The following is a 19,243-nucleotide window of genomic DNA, read 5'->3' on the forward strand; positions in this document are numbered from 1 at the left end:
ACCAATGGACAGGTCAATTCGACAGAAACCTAACAGAGAATTAAGAGACTTAATAGAGGTAATGAACCAAATGGACTTAACAGACATCTATAGGACATTCCACCCAAACAGGAAAGAATATACCTTCTTCTCTGCGGCTCATGGAACCTTTTCGAAAATTGACCACATACTTGGTAACAAAGCAAACTTCCACAGTTACAAAAACGTATTAGTAACCACCTGCATCTTATCGGATCACCATGGATTAAAATTAGAATTCAACAACAATGCTACCCCCACAAAGCCTACAAACTCATGGAAACTGAACTGTCAACTACTGAACCACACCTGGGTCAAGGAAGAAATAAAGAAAGAAATTAAAGTCTTTCTTGAATTTAACGAAAATAAAGACACAACATACTCAAACTTATGGGACACTATGAAAGCAGTGCTAAGAGGAAAATTCATAGCACTAAGTGCCCACCTAAAAAAAACGGAGAAAGCACACATAGGAGACTTAACAGCACACCTGAAAACTTTAGGAAAGAAAGAAGCAGACTCACCTAGGAGGAGTAGAAGACTGGAAATTATCAAACTGAGGGCAGAAATCAACAAAATAGAAACACACAAAACAATCCAAAGAATCAATGAAACAAAAAGCTGGTTCTTGGAGAAAGTCAACAAGATTGACAAACCCCTAGCCAAACTAATCAAACGGCAGAGAGAGAACACACAAATTAATAAGATCAGAAATGAAAAAGGGGACATAATCACAGACACAGAGGAAATTCAGAGAATCATTAGATCTTACTACAAAAGCCTGTATGCCACAAAATTGGAAAATGTAAAAGAAATGGACACTTTTTTAGACAAGTACCATATACCAAAGTTAAACCAGGACCAGGTAAATGCTCTAAATAGTCCTGTTAGTCGCGAAGAATTAGAAACTGTTATCAGAAACCTTCCTACCAAAAAGAGCCCAGGACCTGATGGGTTCAATGCAGAATTCTACCAGAACTTCCAAGAAGACCTAATACCTATACTCCTTAAGGTATTTCATAATATAGAAACAGAACAGTCATTGCCAAATTCCTTTTATGAAGCTACAATTACCCTGATACCTAAACCGCACAAAGACTCAACCAAGAAAGAGAACTACAGGCCAATCTCACTTATGAACATCGATGCAAAAATTCTCAATAAAGTACTGGCAAACTGAATCCAAGAACACAAAAGAAAAATTATCCACTATGATCAAGTAGGCTTCATCCCAGAGATGCAGGGCTGGTTCAACATACGAAAATCTATCAATGTAATCCATCATATAAATAAACTGAAGGATAAAAACCATATGATCATCTCATTAGATGCAGAAAAAGCATTTGACAAAATTCAGCACCCCTTTATGATAAAGGTCTTGGAGAGATTAGAGATACAGGGGTCATTCCTAAATATAATAAAGGCTATTTACAGCAATCCGACAGCTAACATCAAATTAAATGGAGAGAAACTCAAGGCCATCCCACTAAACTCAGGAACGCGACAAGGCTGTCCACTCTCTCCTTATCTCTTCAATATAGTACTTGAAGTTCTAGCAATAGCAATAAGACAAAACAAGGGGGATCAAGGGGATTCGAATTGGAAAGGAAGAAGTTAAACTTTCATTATTTGCTGATGATATGATAGTGTACATAAGCGACCCGAAAAACTCCACCAAAGAACTCCTACAGCTGATAAACTCCTTTAGTAGCGTGGCAGGATACAAGATCAACTCCAAAAAATCAGTCGCCCTCCTATATACAAAGGATAAGGAAGCAGAGAAAGAAATCAGAGAAGCGTCACCATTCATGATAGCCACAAATAGCATAAAATATCTTGGGGTAACTCTAACCAAGGAAGTGAAAGACCTATTTGACAAGAACTTTAAGTCTTTGAAGAAAGAAATTGAAGAGGACACCAGAAAATGGAAGGATCTCCCTTGCTCTTGGATTGGGAGGATCAACATAGTAAAAATGGCAATACTACCAAAGGCAATCTATAGATTTAATGCAATCCCCTTAAAGATCCCATCAAAATTCTTCACAGATCTTGAGAGGACAATAATCACCTTTATATGGAAGAACAAGAAACCCAGGATAGCCAAAACAATCTTATACAATAAAGGAACTTCTGGAGGCATTACCATCCCTGACTTCAAACTCTATTACAGAGCTACAGTATTGAAAACAGCTTGGTATTGGCATAAAAATAGAGAAGTTGATCAATGGAATCGAACAGAAGACCCAGATCTTAACCCACAAATCTATGAACACCTGATTTTTGATAAAGGAGCTAAAAGCACACAATGGAAGAAAGAAAGCATCTTCAACAAATGGTGCTGGCATAACTGGATGTCAACCTGTAGAAAAATGAAAGTAGATCCGTGTCTATCACCATGCACAAAACTCAAGTCCAAATGGATTAAAGACCTCAATATCAATCTGAACACACTGAACCTGTTAGAGGAGAAAGTGGGAAGTACTCTACAACATTTGGGCACAGGAGACCGCTTCCTACATATAGCCCCAGCAGCACAGACATTAAGGGCAACATTGAATAAATGGGACCTCCTGAAGCTGAGCAGCTTCTGTAAAGCAAAGGACACTGTCACTAAGACAAAAAGGCAGCCTACTGACTGGGAAAAGATCTTCACCAACCCCGCAACAGACAAAGGCCTGATCTCCAAAATATATAAGGAACTCAAGAGACTAGACTTTAAAATGCTAATTAACCCAATTAAAAAATGGGGCACTGAACTGAACAGAGAATTCTCAACAGAAGAAGTCCGAATGGCCAAAAGACACTTAAGGGCATGCTCAACCTCCTTAGCAATCAGGGAAATGCAAATCAAAACAACGCTGAGATACCATCTTACACCTGTCAGAATGGCTAAAATCAAAAACACCAATGATAGCCTTTGCAGGAGAGGATGTGGAGTAAGGGGTACACTCATCCATTGCTGGTGGGAATGCAAACTTGTGCAACCGCTTTGGAAAGCAGTGTGGCGGTTTCTCAGGAAATTTGGGATCAACCTACCCCAGGACCCAGCAATCCCACTATTGGGAATTTACCCAAGAGATGCCCAATCATATTACAAAAGCATTTGTTCAACTATGTTTATAGCAGCATTATTTGTAATAGCCAGAACCTGGAAACAACCTAGATGCCCTTCAGTGGAAGAATGGATGAAGAAAGTGTGGAATATATACATATTAGAGTACTACTCAGCGGTAAAAAACAATGACATCTTGAATTTTGCATGCAAATGGATGGAAATAGAAAACACCATCCTGAGCGAGGTAACCCAGGCCCAAAAAGAGGAACATGGGATGTACTCACTCATAATTGGTTTCTAGCCACAAATAAAGGACATCGAGCCTATAATTCGTAAAAAATCCTAGAGAAGCTATATAAGAAGGTGAACCCAAAGAAAAACATATAGTTATCCTCCTGGTTATTGGAAGTAGACAAGATTGCCGGACAAAAAATGGGAACATGGGGGTGGGGTGGGATGGGGGGATGGGGGTATGGGGAGAGAAAAGGGTGAAGTGGAGGATGGGAAGAGCTTGGGGGAATAGGATGGTTGGGGTATAGGAAGGGTGGATATGGGAATAAGGAATTATATATCTTAGTTAAGGGAGCCATTCTAGGGTTGGCAGAGACTTGACTCTAGAGGGGTTCCCAGGTGTCCAGGAAGACGACCCCAGCTAGTTCCTAGGGCAGCTGAGGAGAGGGTGCCAGAAATGTCCAGATCCTATTGTCATACTCATGAATATCTTGCATATCACCATAGAACCTTCACCTGGCATTGGATGGAGAAAATGACAGAGCCCCACATAGGAGCACCAGACTGAGCTCTCAAGGTCCTGATGAGGAGCAAAAGGAGGGAGATCATGAGCAAGGAAGCCAGGACCACGAGGAGTGCTTTTACCCATTGAGACGGTGGAACAGATCTAACGGGAGACCACCAAGTCCAGTCGGAATGGGACTGATGGAACAGGGTACCAAACCGGACTCTCTGAGTGTGGCTGACGGTGGAGGGGGACTGAGAAACCAAGGACAATGGCAATGAACATGAACTCTACGGCATGGATGGGCTCACTGTGAGCCTTGTCAGTTTGGTTGCTCACCTTCCTGGACTTAGGGGGAACTGGGAGGACCTTGGACTTAACATAGTGAAGGGAACCCTGATGGCTCTTTGTCTTTGGAGAGGGGTGGAGTGGGGGTATGGGTGGAAGGGAGGGGAGGGAAAGGGGAGGAGATGGAAATCTTGAATAAAAAAATGAGGAAAAAAATAAAATAAAATTAATTGCTCCAGCTGTGCTCCAGATGTCTCTCCAGCTGTGTTCCAGATGTTTCCACAGCTGTGCCCAAGATGTCTCTACAGCTGTGTTCCAGATGTCTCTCCAGCTATGTTCCAGATGTCTCTCCAGCTGCGTTACAGATGTGTCTCCAGCTGTGTTACAGATGTCACTCCAGATGTTTCTCCAGCTATGATCCAGATGTCTCTCCACCTGTGTTCCAGCTGTTCCCCAGATGTCTCTCCAGCTGCGTTCCAGATGTCTCTCCAGCTGCGTTCCAGATGTCTCTCCAGCTGTGATCCAGATGTCTCTCCAGCTGTTTTCTACCTGTGCCCCAGATGTCTCTCCAGCTGCGTTCCAGATATCTTTGGATATGACCATAAGAGGCACATGCAACAAACACAAATACCTGGAACTCTGTGTTTTCTTTACCTACTTTGTGATCTCTTTTATCTTTTTACCTTATTCTTTAACTTCTTTGACTTCTTCTTTATCTTCTTTTACCTCTTCTTTACCTTCTTTTACCACTTCATTACATTCTTTGACTTCTTCTTTACCTTCTTTGACTTCTTTACCTTTTTTACTGCCTTTGAACCTTTGAAATCCTCTTTGCCTTCTATGAATTATTCTATACCTTCTTTGTCTTCTTTACCTCCTCTGACTTCTTCTTTACCTTCTTTGACTTCTTCTTACCTTCTTTACCTTCTTCTTTACCTTTATTGACTACTTCTTTACCTTATTTGACTTCTTTACCTTCTTTTCCTGCATCTTTACCTTCTTTAATTTCTTCTGTAACTTCTTTACCTTCTTCTTTACGATCTTTACCTTATTTACGTACTTCTTTAGCTTCTTTTACATCTTCTTTACCTTATTCTATACCTTCTTTTAACTCTTCTTTACCTACTTTGACTTCTTCTTTATCTTCTTTGAATTCTTTACCTTATTTTTACTTCCATTTTACCATCTTTGAATTCTTCATTACCTTCTTTATGCTCTTCTTTACGTTCTTGACTTCTTCCTTACCTTCTTTGACTTCTTCTTTACCTTCTTTGACTTCTTTACCTTCTTTGACTTTTTCTTTACCTTCTGTATGTTCTTCTTTACCTTTTTGACTTCTTCTTTACCTTCTTTGACTTCTTTATTTTCTTTGACTACTTCTTTACCTTTTTGACTCCTTCTTTACCTTCTTTGACTTTTTCTTTACCTTCTTTATGTTCTTCTTTACCTTCTTGACTTCTTCTTTACCTTCTTTGACTTCTTTTTTATTTTCTTTGACTTCTTCTTTACCTTTTTTACTTCTTCTTTACCATCTTTGACTTCTTCTTGATCTTCTTTGACTTCTTCTTTACCTTCTTTGACATCTTCTTTACCTTCTTTGACATCTTCTTTATCTGCTTTGACATCTTCTTTACCTTCTTTGACTTCTTCTTTGCCTTCTTTGACTTCTTATTTACATTCTTTAAGCTTCTCTTCATTCTTCTTTACCTTCTTTGACATCTTCTTTACCTTTTTACCTTCTTCTTTACCTTCTTTGACTTCTTCTTTACCTTCTTTTACCTCTTCTTTACCCTCTTTGACTTCTTCTATACCTTCTCTGACTTTTTCTTTACCTTCTTTATGTTCTTCTTTACCTTCTTGACTTCTTCTTTACCTTCTTTGACTTCTTTTTTATTTTCTTTGACTTCTTCTTTACCTTTTTTACTTCTTCTTTACCTTTTTTGACTTCTTCTTTACCTACTTTGACTTCTTTTTGCCTTCTTTCAGTAATTCTTTACCTTTTTTAATCTTCTTTTCCATCTTCTTTGCCTTCTTTGACTTCTTCTTTACTTTCTTTTACCTCTTCTTTAACTTCTTTGACTTCTTCTTTAACTTCTTTGACTTTTCTTTACCTTCTTTATGTTCTTTTCCTACTTGACTTCTTCCTTACCTTCTTTGCCTTCTTCTTTACCTTTTTTGACTTCTTCTTTACCTTCTTTGACTTCTTCTTTACATTATTTGATTTCTTTTTTGCCTTCTTTGACTTCTTCTTTACCATCTTTCACCTTCTTTTCCTTCTTCTCTACCTTCTTTGACTTCATATTTCCCTTCATTACCTTCTATTTACATTCTTTGACATATTGTTTATCTTCTTCTTTACCTTTTTGACTTCTTCTTTACCTTCTTTTACTTATTTATTTTTTTCTTCCTTTGTACCTCTTTTGACTTCTTCTTTACCTTCTTTATTTCTTCTTTACCTTCTTGACTTGTTCCATACCTTCTTTGACATCTTTACCTTCTTTGACTTCTTCTTTACCTTTTTTATGTTCTTCTTTACCTTCTTGACTTCTTCTTTACCTTCTTTGACTTCTTTTTTATTTTCTTTGACTTCTTCTTTACATTTTTTACTTCTTCTTTACCTTCTGTGACTTCTTCTTTACCTACTTTGACTTCTTTTTGCCTTCTTTGACTTCTTCTTACCTTCTTTAAGCTTCTTTTCCATCTTCTTTACCTTCTTTGACATATTCTTTACTTTTTTTCCTTCTTCTTTCCCTTCTTTGACTTCTTCTTTACCTTCTTTTATCCCTTCTTTAGCTTCTTTGACTTCTTTTTTACCTTCTTTGACTTCTGTACCTTTTTTGACTTCCTTTGTACCTTCTTGACTTCTTCTTTACCTTCTTTAACTTCTTTTTACCTTCTTTGACTTCTTCTTGATCTTCTTTGACTTCTTCTTTACCTTCTTTGACATCTTCTTTAACTTCTTTGACCTCTTCTTTACCTTCTTTTACCTCTTCTTTACCTTCTTTTACCTCTTCTTTACCTTCTTTGACTTCTTTTTTATCTTCTTTTACTTCGTCTTTACCATCTTTTACCTCTTCTTTACCCTCTTTGACTTGTTCTTTACCTTCTTTGACTTCTTTACCTTTTTTTACATCCTTTGTACTTTCTTTGACTTCTTCTTTACCTTCTTTATGTTCTTCTTTACCTTCTTGACTTCTTCCTTACCTTCTTTGCCTACTTCTTTACCTTTTTTGACTTCTTCTTTACCTTTTTTGACTTCTTCTTTACCTTCTTTGACTTCTTTTATACCTTCTTTGTCTTCTTTTTGATCTTCTTTGACTTCTTTACCTTCTTTGACATTTTCTTTACCTTCTTTGACTTCTTCTTTGCCTTCTTTGACTTCTTCTTTACCTTTTTATCTTCTTCTGGTAAATTCTTTGACATCTTCCTTACCTTCTTTTACCTCTTCTTTACCTTCTTTGCCTTCTTCTTTACCTTCTTTGACTTTTTCCTTACCTTCTTTATGTTCTTCTTTAACTTCTTGACTTCTTGTTTACCTTCTTTGACTTCTTCTTTATTTATTTGACTTCTTCTTTATTTTATTTGACTTCTTCTTTACCTTTTTGACTTCTTCTTTACCTTCTTTGACTTCTGCTTCACGTATTTTGACTTCTTTTTGCACTCTTTGACTTCTTCTTTACCTTCTTTAAGCTTCTTTTCCTACTTTGACTTCTTCTTTAACTTTTTTACCTTCTTCTTTACCTTCTTTCACATCTTCTTTACATTTTTACCTTCCTCTTTACCATCTTTGACTGCTTCTTTAACTTCTTTTATCTCTTCATTACATTCTTTTATCTCTTCTTTACCTTCTTTTTTTAATTTTTTTTCAAGATTTCTTAGAATTTTATTTTTTTAAAAAAACCTCCAAAATGGATGAAAAGAACAATCATCATTGATATAAGTGCCAGACACAGGCCAACCTAGAAGGTAGCTTGGAAAGTATGACTTAGGACCACAAAAGACTTCATCATTCATTATCCTGGATCTATTTAAGCCATGGCTAACAGCTGGCTTACACTGACTTAGCTTCTGTACCAACAAACCATGCATAGCACAGGTAGCTTAGTCTTGCAAGGCCTGAAGGATCACCTCATATACAAATAGACCATTCTTTATAGCAGTCCTCTTGGCTAACAAAGATCTACATACAATCCAAGGTCCATGACAAGACTACTGCATGTGAAATGGGTTTCACACTTTGAAAACATGGCCCCTTCAGCACAAACCAGATATATCTTAATAATGATTGGTATACAGCCCCACCCCACCCCTTTAGACGTGGCTGAAACTAACTGGCTAGCGACAGAATGGTATGAACTACTACTTCTGAATTACCACCCATTAAAATGAGTTAGCTAATTTTCACTACATATATTTATTAAGGAAATTATATGGGTTACTGCAAAAACACAGTAAAAAGACTGAAGTTTGACCCTTTTCTGCTCAGGACGTCCCTTTACTCCCAAGCTTCATGTTGTCCTTCTGGCCTCTCTCAAAGCCTTGCCATTGTTACTGTTTCTCCTCCTTCTGGTCTTCCTTCTGTTCCCCAGTACCAGAACTTCCAGAACCTTCCCGTTCAGATGCCATCTTTTTATACGCCATCTCAAAGAGATTCAGTGACGCCTGCTGCAGTGAAGATGCTGCCTGTCTGATGTTTTCTCCCATTTCACTGTCCTTCCGTGCAAGCAGTTCTCTCATTTTGGAAATCTCTTCCTTTAGCTTGTTGCACTCATCAGCAGGTAACTGGTCCTTGAATTCTTCCATCTTGGTTTCTGTGTCATGAATAATTCCTTCAGCCATATTAACTGCTTCAACGTGTTCCTTCTTTCTCCGATCTTGCTCAGCATACTTCTCTGCATTTTTAACCATATTTTCAATGTCATCTTTGCTTAATCCACCAGAAGACTGGATCACAATCTGTTGTTCACGTCCTGTTCCTTTATCTTTGGCAGAAACGTGAACAATACCATTGGCATCAATGTCAAATGTAACTTCAATCTGAGGGACTCCACGAGGGGCTGGGGGAATTCCAACCAAAGTGAACTGTCCTAGAAGTTTGTTGTCCCCAGCCATCTCTCGCTCTCCCTGACACACTTTAATCTCTACTTGAGTTTGTCCGTCAGCAGCGGTAGAAAATACCTGGCTCTTTTTGGTTGGAATTGTGGTGTTCCTATTAATAAGTTTAGTAAAGACACCTCCCAGAGTCTCAATACCCAGAGAGAGGGGAGTGACATCCAGGAGCAGCACATTGGTGACATTAGAAGTGTGGCCGCCGCTGTGCTGCGCAGCTCCAGACCTGTGGGGTGTTTGCTCTCTGCTCTCGCGTCCCCTCAGTCCAGCCGCCATGATAAGCGCCAGCAGAGCCGCGGCCGTGCGTCTCGTGGGCGCCGCAGCCTCCCGGAGTCTGGCGGCAGCCCGTCACCAGGATGGCTGGAATGGCGTTAGTCATGAAGCTTGTAGATTTGCTTCAAGAAGAGATTATGCATCAGAGGCAATTAGGGTGCAGTTGTTGGTATTGATCTGGGTACTACCAACTCCTGTGTGGCGGTTATGGAGGGCAAACAAGCAAAGGTCCTGGAGAATGCTGAAGGTGCCAGAACTACGCCTTCTGTTGTTGCCTTTACAGCAGATGGAGAACGACTTGTTGGTATTCCAGCAAAGCCGACAGGCTGTCACCAACCCAAACAACACCTTCTATGCTACTAAGCGTCTGATTGGACGTCGCTATGATGACCCTGAAGTACAGAAAGACACCAAAAACGTTCCCTTTAAGATTGTCCGTGCCTCTAATGGTGATGCCTGGGTTGAGGCTCATTGGAAACTCTATTCTCCTAGTCAGATTGGAGCATTTGTGTTGATGAAGATGAAAGAGACTGCGGAAAATTACTTGGGTCACACAGCAAAAAATGCTGTGATCACAGTCCCTGCTTATTTCAGTGACTCACATCGACAGGCCACGAAGGATGCTGGCCAGATATCTGGGCTAAATGTACTTCAAGTGATTAATGAACCTACAGCTGCTGCCCTGGCGTATGGTCTGGACAAATCCGAAGATAAAGTCATTTCTGTGTATGATTTAGGTGGTGGAACCTTTGATGTTTCTATCCTGGAAATTCAGAAAGGAGTGTTTGAGGTGAAATCCACCAATGGGGATACTTTCTGTGGCGGTGAAGACTTTGACCAGGCTTTGTTACGACACATTGTCAAGGAGTTCAAGAGGGAGACAGGGGTTGATTTGACGAAAGACAACATGGCACTTCAGAGGGTTCGGGAAGCTGCTGAGATGGCTAAGTGTGAACTCTCCTCATCTGTTCAGACTGACATCAACTTGCCATATCTTACAATGGATGCTTCTGGACCCAAACATTTGAATATGAAGGTAACTCGAGCTCACTTTGAGGGCATCGTCGCAGATCTAATCAAGAGGACTGTTACTCCCTGCCAGAAAGCGATGCAAGACGCAGAAGTCAGCAAGAGTGACATAGGAGAATTGATTTTGGTTGGTGGCATGACGGGAGGATGCCCAAGGTTCAGCAGACTGCGCAAGATATGTTTGGCAGAGCCCCAAGTAAAGCTGTGAATCCTAATGAGGCTTTAGCCATCAGAGCTGCCATTCAGGAGGTCTTCTTGACCTTCTTTGACATCTTCTTTACCTTCTTTGACTTCTTTACCTATTTTGACTTCCTTTGCACCTTCTTGACTTCTTCTTTACCTTCTTTGATTTCTTCATTACCTACTTTGACTTCTTTTTGCCTTCTTTGACTTATTATTTACCTTCTTCAAACTTCTTTTCCTTCCTTGACTTCTTCTTTACATTTTTAACTTCTTTACCTTCTTTGACTTCTTTAACTTCTTTTATCTCTTCATCACATTCTTTTATATCTTCTTTACCTTCTTTGACTTCTTTAACATCTTTGACTTCTTTACCTTTTTTGACATCCTTTGCACCTTCTTGACTTCTTCTTTACTTTCTTTGATTTCTTCATTACCTACTTTGACTTCTTTTTGCCTTCTTTGACTTACAATTTATTTTCTTCAAACTTCTTTTCCTTCCTTGAATTCTTCTTTACATTTTTAACTTCTTTTTTACCTTCTTTGACTTCTTTAACTTCTTTTATCTCTTCTTCACATTCTTTTATCTCTTCTTTACCTTCTTTGACTTCTTCTTTAACTTCTTTGACTTCTTTACCTTTTTTGACATCCTTTGTACATTCTTGACTTATTCTTTACCTTCTTTGACTTCTCTTTGCCTTCTCTGACTTCTTCTTTACCGTCTTTAAGCTTCTTTTCCTTCTTCTTTACATTCTTTGACATCTTCTTTACCATTTTACCTACTTCTTTACCTCCTTTGACTACTTCTTTACCTTCTTTTACCATTTCTTTACCTTCTTTCACTTCTTCTTTACCTTCTTTAACTTTTTCTTTATCTTCTTTATGTTCTTTTTAACCTCTTGACTTCTTCTTTACCTTCTTTGACTTCTTCTTTATTTTATTTGACTTCTTCTTTACCGTTTTCACTTCTTCTTTACCTTCTTTAACTCTTCTTTACCTTCTTTGACTTCTTCTTTACCTTCTTTGACTTCTACTTTAACCTCTTTTATCGTTCTTCACATTCTTTTATCTCTTCTTTAACTTCTTTGACTTCTACTATACCTTCTTTGACTTTTTTACCTTTTTGACTTCCTTTGTACAATCTTGACTTCTTTTTACCTTCTTTGACTTCTGCTTTACCTTCTTTGACTTATTTTTGCATTCTTTGACTTCTTCTTACCTTCCTTAAGCTTCTTTTCCATATTCTATACCTTTTTTGAAATCTTCTTTACATTTTTACCTTCTTCTTTACCTTCTTTGACTTCTTCTTTACCTTCTTTTACCTCTTCTTTTCGTTCTTTGACTTTTTTTACCTTATTGACTTCTTTACCTTTTTTGACTTCCTTTGTACCTTCTTTGACTTCTTCTTTACCTCCTTTATGTTCTTCTTTACCTCTTTTGACTTCCTTTGTACCTTCTTTGACTTCTTCTTTACCTTCTTTATCTTCTTCTTTCCTGCTTTGAATTCTTCTTTACCATCTTTTTCCTCTTCTTTTCCTTCTTTGACTTCTTCTTTACCTTCTTAAACTTCTTTACCTTTTTTTACATCCTTTGTACTTTCTTTGATTTCTTCTATACCTTCTTTATGGTATTCTTTACCTTCTTGACTTCTTCTTTACCTTCTTTGCCTAGTTCTTTAGCTTCTTTTCCTTCTTCTTTACCTTCTTTGACTTCTTCTTTCCCTTCATTACCTTGTTCTTTACATTCTTTGACGTCTTGTTTAGTTCTTCTTTACCTTCTTTGACTTATTTACGTTTTTTACATCCTTTGTACCTTCTTTGACTTCTTCTTTACCTTCTTTATGGTCTTCTTTACCCTCTTTGACATTTTCTTTACCTTCTTTGACTTCTTCTTTGCCTTCTTTGACTTCCTCTTTACCTTCTTTAAGTTTCTTTTCCTTCTTCTTTACCTTCTTTGACATCTACTTTACCGTTTTATCTCCTTCTTTACCTTCTTTGACTTCTTCCTTACCTTCTTTTACTTCTTCTTTACCTTCTTTGCCTTCTTCTTTACCTTCTTTGACTTTTTCTTTACCTTCTTTATCTTCTTCTTTAACTATTTGACTTCTTCTTTACCTTCTTTGACTTCTTTAACTTCTTTTATCTCTTCTTCACATTCTTTTATCTCTTCTTTATCTTCTTTGACTTCTTCTTTACCTTCTTTGACTTTTTTACCTTTTTTGACATCCTTTGTACCTTATTGACTTCTTTTTACCTTCTTTGACTTGTTCTTTACCGTCTTTGACTTATTTTTACCTTGTTTGACTTCTTCTTTACCTTCTTTAAACTTCTCTTCCATCTTCTTTACATTCTTTGACATATTCTTTACAATTTTAGCTTCTTCTTTACCTTCCTTTACCTCATCTTTTCCTTCTTTGACTTCTTCTTTACCTTCTTTGACTTCCTTTGTACATTCTTTGACTTCTTCTTACCATTTTTATGTTCTTCTTTACTTTTTTGACTTCCTTTGTACCTTCTTTGATTCCTTCTTTACCTTCTTTATCTTCTATTTTACATCTTTGACTTCTTCTTTACCTTCTTTGACTTCTTCTTTACCTTCTTGACTTCGTCTTTACCTTCATGACTACTTCTTTCCCTTCTTTGACATCTTCTTTATCTACTTCGACTTCTTTTTGCCTTCTTTGACTCCTTCTTTACTTCTTTTACCTCTTCTTTACCTTCTTAGACTTCTTCTTTACCTTCTTTGACTTCTTTTTGCCTTCTTTGACTTCTTCTTTACCTTCTTTAAGCTTTTTTTCCGTCTTTGACTTCTCCTTTATCTTCTTTGACTTCTGCTTTACATTCTTTATGTTCTTCTTTACCTCCTTGAATTCTTCTTTACCTTCTTGACTTCTTCTTTACCTTCTTTGAGTTCTTCTTTACCTTCTTTGACTTCTTCTTTGCCTTCTTTGACTTATTTTTGCCTTGTTTGACTTCTTCTTTACCTTCTTTAAACTTCTTTTACATTTTCTTTACTTTCTTTGACATCTTCTTTACATTTTTACCTTCTTCTTTACCTTCTCTTACCTCTTCTTTTCCTTCTTTGACTTCTTCTTTACCTTCTTTGACTTGTTTACCTTTTTTGACTTCCTTTGTACCTTCTTTGACTTCTTCTTTACCTTTTTTATGTTCTTCTTTACTTTTTTGACTTCCTTTGTACCTTCTTTGATTTCTTCTTTACCTGCTTTATCTTCTATTTTACCTCTTTGACTTCTTCTTTACCTTCTTTGACTTCTTCTGTACCTTCTTTTACTTCGTCTGTACCTTCTTGACTACTTCTTTACCTTCTTTGACGTCTTCTTTATCTACTTTGACTTCTTCTTTGCCTTCTTTGACTCCTTCTTTACATTCTTTTACGTCTTCTTTACCTTCTTTGACTTGTTCTTTACCTTCTTTGACTTTTTTACCTTTTTTTACATCCTTTGTACTTTCTTTGACTTCTTCGTTACCTTCTTTATGTTCTTCTTTACCTTCTTGACTTCTTCCATACCTTCTTTGACTTCTTCTTACCTTCTTTGACTTCTTCTTACCTTCTTTGACTTCTTCTTTACCTTTTTTACCTCTTGTTTACCTTCTTAGAATTCTTCTTTACCTTCTTTGACTTCTTTTGCCTTCTTTGACTTCTTCTTTACCTTCTTTGACTTCTTCTTTACATTCTTTATGTTCTTCTTTACCTCCTTGAATTCTTCTTTACCTTCTTGACTTCTTCTTTACCGTATTTGACTTCTTCTTTATCTTCTTTCGCTTCTTCTTTATCTTCTTTGACTTCTTCTTTGCCTTCGTTGACTTCTTCTTTACCTTCTTTAACCTTCTTTTCCATCTTCTTTACCTTCTTTGACTTCTTCTTTACCTTCTTTGACTTCTTCTATACCTTCTTTGACTTCTTCTTGATCTTCTTTGACTTCTTTACCTTCTTTGACATTTCCTTTACCTTCTTTGACTTCTTCTTTGCCTTCTTTGACTTCTTCTTTACCTTCTTTGACTTTTTCTTTACCTTTTTTATCTTCTTCTTTAACTATTTGACATCTTCTTTACCTTCTTTGACTTCTTCTTTAACTTCTTTTATCTCTTCTTCACATTCTTTTATTTCTTCTTTAACTTCTTTGACTTCTTCTTTACCTTCTTTGACTTTTTTACCTTTTTTGACATCCTTTGTACCTTATTGACTTCTTTATACCTTCTTTGACTTCTTCTTTACAGTCTTTGACTTATTTTTGCCTTGTTTCACTTCTTCTTTACCTTCTTTAAAATTCTCTTCCATGTTCTTTACGTTCTTTGACATCTTCTTTACTATTTTGCCTTCTCCTTTACCTTCTTTTGCCTCTTCTTTTCCTTCTTTGACCTCTTCTTTATCTTCTTTGAATTCTTTAATTTTGACTTCCTTTGTACATTCTTTGATTTCTTCTTTACCTTCTTTATCTTTATTTTACCTCTTTGACTTCTTCTTTACCTTCTTTGACTTCGTCTTTACCTTCTTTGACTTTGTCTTTACCTTCTTTGACTACTTCTTTCCCTTCTTTGACATCTTCTTTATCTTCTTTGACTTCATCTTTGCCTTCTTTGACTCCTTCTTTACTTTCTTTTACCTCTTCTTTACCTTCTTTGACTCCTTCTTTACTTTCTTTTACCTCTTCTTTACCTTCTTTGACTTCGTCTTTACCTTCTTTGACTTCGTCTTTACCTACTTTGACTACTTCTTTCCCTTCTTTGACGTCTTCTTTACCTTCTTTGACTTCTTCTTTGCCTTCTTTGATTTCTTCTTTACCTTCTTTAAGACTCTTTCCATCTTCTTTACCTTCTTTGACTATTTCTTTAACTTCCTTGACTTCTTCTTGACCTTCTTTGACATCTTCTTTACCTTCTTTGACTTCTTTACCTATTTTGACTTCCTTTGCCACTTCTTGACTTCTTCTTTACATTCTTTGACTTCTTCTATACCTACATTGACTTCTTTTTGCCTTCTTTGACTTATTATTTACCTTCTTCAAACTTCTTTTCCTTCCTTGATTTCTTCTTTACATTTTTAACTTCTTCTTTACCTTCTTTGACTTCTTTAACTTCTTTTATCTCTTCTTCACATTCTTTTATCTCTTCTTTACCTTCTTTGACTTCTTCTTTAACTTCTTTGACGTCTTTACCATTTTTGACATCCTTTGCACCTTCTTCACTTCTTCTTTACCTTCTTTGACTTCTTCATTACCTACTTTGACTTCTTTTAGCCTTCTTTGACTTACTATTTACCTTCTTCAAACTTCTTTTCCTTCCTTGACTTCTTCTTTACATTTTTAACTTCTTCTTTACCTTCTTTGACTTCTTTAACTTCCTTTATCTCTTCTTCACATTCTTTTATCTCTTCTTTACCTTCTTTGACTTCTTCTATACCTTCTTTGACTTTTTTACACTTTTTGATTTCCTTTGTACATTCTTGACTTCTTTTTACCTTCTTTGACTTCTGCTTTACCTTCTTTGACTTATTTTTGCATTCTTTGACTTCTTCTTACCTTCCTTAAGCTCCTTTTCCATATTCTTTACCTTCTTTGAAATCTTCCTTACATTTTTACCTTCTTCTTTACCTTCTTTGACTTCTTCTTTACCTTCTTTTACCTCTTCTTTTCCTTCTTTGACTTTTTTTACCTTATTGACTTCTTTACCTTTTTTGATTTCCTTTGTACCTTCTTTGACTTCTTCTATTCCTTCTTTATGTTCTTCTTTACCTTTTTTGACTTCCTTTGTACCTTCTTTGACTTCTTCTTTACCTTTTTTACCTCTTGTTTACCTTCTTAGAATTCTTCTTTACCTTCTTTGACTTCTTTTTGCCTTCTTTGACTTCTTCTTTACCTTCTTTGACTTCTTCTTTACATTCTATATGTTCTTCTTTACCTCCTTGAATTCTTCTTTACCTTCTTGACTTCTTCTTTACTGTATTTGACTTCTTCTTTATCTTCTTTCACTTCTTCTTTATCTTCTTTGACTTCTTCTTTGCCTTCTTTGACTTCTTCTTTACCTTCTTTGACTTCCTTTGTACATTCTTTGACTTCTTCTTACCATTTTTATGTTCTTCTTTACTTTTTTGACTTCCTTTGTACCTTCTTTGATTCCTTCTTTACCTTCTTTATCTTCTATTTTACATCTTTGACTTCTTCTTTACCTTCTTTGACTTCTTCTTTACCTTCTTTGACTTCGTCTTTACCTTCATGACTACTTCTTTCCCTTCTTTGACATCTTCTTTATCTTCTTTGACTTCTTTTTGCCTTCTTTGACTCCTTCTTTACTTCTTTTACCTCTTCTTTACCTTCTTAGACTTCTTCTTTACCTTCTTTGACTTCTTTTTGCCTTCTTTGACTTCTTCTTTACCTACTTTAAGCTTCTTTTCCGTCTTTGACTTCTCCTTTATCTTCTTTGACTTCTGCTTTACATTCTTTATGTTCTTCTTTACCTCCTTGAATTCTTCTTTACCTTCTTGACTTCTTCTTTACCTTCTTTGCCTTCTTCTTTACCTTCTTTGACTCCTTCTTTTTCTTCTTTGACTTCTTCTTTACCTTCTTTGACTTCTTCTTTGCCTTCTTTGACTTATTTTTGCCTTGTTTGACTTCTTCTTTACCTTCTTTAAACTTCTTTTCCATTTTCTTTACTTTCTTTGACATCTTCTTTACATTTTTACCTTCTTCTTTACCTTCTCTTACCTCTTCTTTTCCTTCTTTGACTTCTTCTTTACCTTCTTTGACTTGTTTACCTTTTTTGACTTCCTTTGTACCTTCTTTGACTTCTTCTTTACCTTTTTTATGTTCTTCTTTACTTTTTTGACTTCCTTTGTACATTCTTTGATTTCTTCTTTACCTGCTTTATCTTCTATTTTACCTCTTTGACTTCTTCTTTACCTTCTTTGACTTCTTCTTTACCTTCTTTTACTTCGTCTGTACCTTCTTTGACTACTTCTTTCCCTTCTTTGACTTCGTTTGTCTTCTTTGACTTCTTCTTTGCCTTCTTTGACTCCTTCTTTACTTTCTTTTACGTCTTCTTTACCTTTTTTGACTTCTTCTTTACCATCTTTTACCTCTTCTTTACCTTCTTTAACTTGTTCTTTACCTTCTTTGACTTCTTTACCTTTTTTACATCCTTTGTACTTTCTTTGACTTCTTCTTTACCTTCTTTATGTTCTTCTTTACCTTCTTGACTTCTTCATTACCTTCTTTACCTATTTCTTTACCTTTTTTGACTTCTTCTTTACCTTCTTTGACTTCTTCTTTACCTTCTTTGACTTCTTCTTTACCTTTTTTACCTCTTGTTTACCTTCTTAGAATTCTTCTTTACATTCTTTGACTTCTTTTGCCTTCTTTGACTTCTTCTTTACCTTCTTTGACTTCTTCTTTACATTCTTTATGTTCTTCTTTACCTCCTTGAATTCTTCTTTACCTTCTTGACTTCTTCTTTACCGTCTTTGACTTCTTCTTTATCTTCTTTCGCTTCTTCTTTATCTTCTTTGACTTCTTCTTTGCCTTCGTTGACTTCTTCTTTACCTTCTTTAACCTTCTTTTCCATCTTCTTTACCTTCTTTGACTTCTTCTTTACCTTCTTTGACTTCTTCTATACCTTCTTTGACTTCTTCTTTAACTTCTTTTATCTCTTCTTCACATTCTTTTATCTCTTCTTTAACTTCTTTGACTTCTTCTTTACCTTCTTTGACTTCTTATTTCCCTTCATTACCTTCTTCTTTACATTCTTTGACATCTTGTTGACCTTCTTCTTTACCTTCTTTGACTTCTTCTTTACCTTCTTTCACTTATTTACCTTTTTTTACTTCCTTTGTACCTACTTTGATTTCTTCTTTACCTTCTTTATGTTCTTCTTTACCTTATGACTTTTTTCATAGCTTCTTTGACTTCTTCTTTACCTTCTTTAACTTTTTCTTTACCTTCTTTATGTTCATCTTTACCTTTTTGACTTCTTCTTTACTGCCTTGACTTCTTTATTTTCTTTGACTTCTTCTTTACCATTTTGACTTCTTCTTTACCTTCTTTGACTCCTGCTTTACCTTCTTTGACTTCTTCTTTACATTCTTTATGTTCTTCTTTACCCTCTTGAAATCTTCTTTACCTTCTTCAGTTTTTCTTTACCTTCTTTGACATCTACTTTACCTTCTTGACTTCTTCTTTACCTTCTTTGACTTCTTCCTTAACTTCTTTTGCCTCTTCTTTACCTTCTTGGACTTCTTCTTTATCTCTTTTGACTTCTTCTTTGCCTTCTTTGACTTCTTCTTTGCCTTCTTTGACTTTTCCTTTACGTTCTTTAAGCTTCTTTTCCTTCTTCCTTACCTTCTTTGCCTTCTTCTTTACCTACTTTGACCTATTCTTTCCCTTCTTTGACTTATTTTTACCTTCTTTGACTATTTCTTTACCTTCTTTGTGTTCTTCTTTAACTTCTTGACTTCTTCTTTACCTTCTTTGACTACTTCTTTATTTTAGTGACTTCTTCTTTACCTTTTAAGTTATTCTTTACCTTCTATGACTTCTGCTTCAA

The 19,243-nt window shown here is 36.1% G+C and overlaps 2 protein-coding genes across 2 annotated transcripts; one reads left to right on the forward strand and one right to left on the reverse strand.

Moving 5' to 3' along the window:
• Positions 1–8,492: 8,492 nt before the first annotated feature.
• On the reverse strand, positions 8,493–9,395 carry LOC119805708 (stress-70 protein, mitochondrial-like; the record flags this gene model as incomplete). The annotated part of the gene is made up of 1 exon (XM_038317550.1): positions 8,493–9,395. A coding segment is annotated over one exon (750 nt), but the record flags the coding sequence as incomplete, so codon positions are not given.
• A 4-nt stretch (positions 9,396–9,399) lies between these two features.
• On the forward strand, positions 9,400–10,757 carry LOC119805707 (stress-70 protein, mitochondrial-like; the record flags this gene model as incomplete). Its single annotated transcript, XM_038317549.1, is given in 4 exon segments — positions 9,400–9,631; positions 9,634–9,797; positions 9,799–10,650; positions 10,653–10,757. Coding segments are annotated over 4 exon segments (1,272 nt in total), but the record flags the coding sequence as incomplete, so codon positions are not given.
• Between the last annotated feature and the right edge of the window lie 8,486 nt (positions 10,758–19,243).

Source organism: Arvicola amphibius, unplaced genomic scaffold (assembly GCF_903992535.2).
Source record: "Arvicola amphibius unplaced genomic scaffold, mArvAmp1.2, whole genome shotgun sequence".
NCBI lineage: Eukaryota > Metazoa > Chordata > Mammalia > Rodentia > Cricetidae > Arvicola > Arvicola amphibius.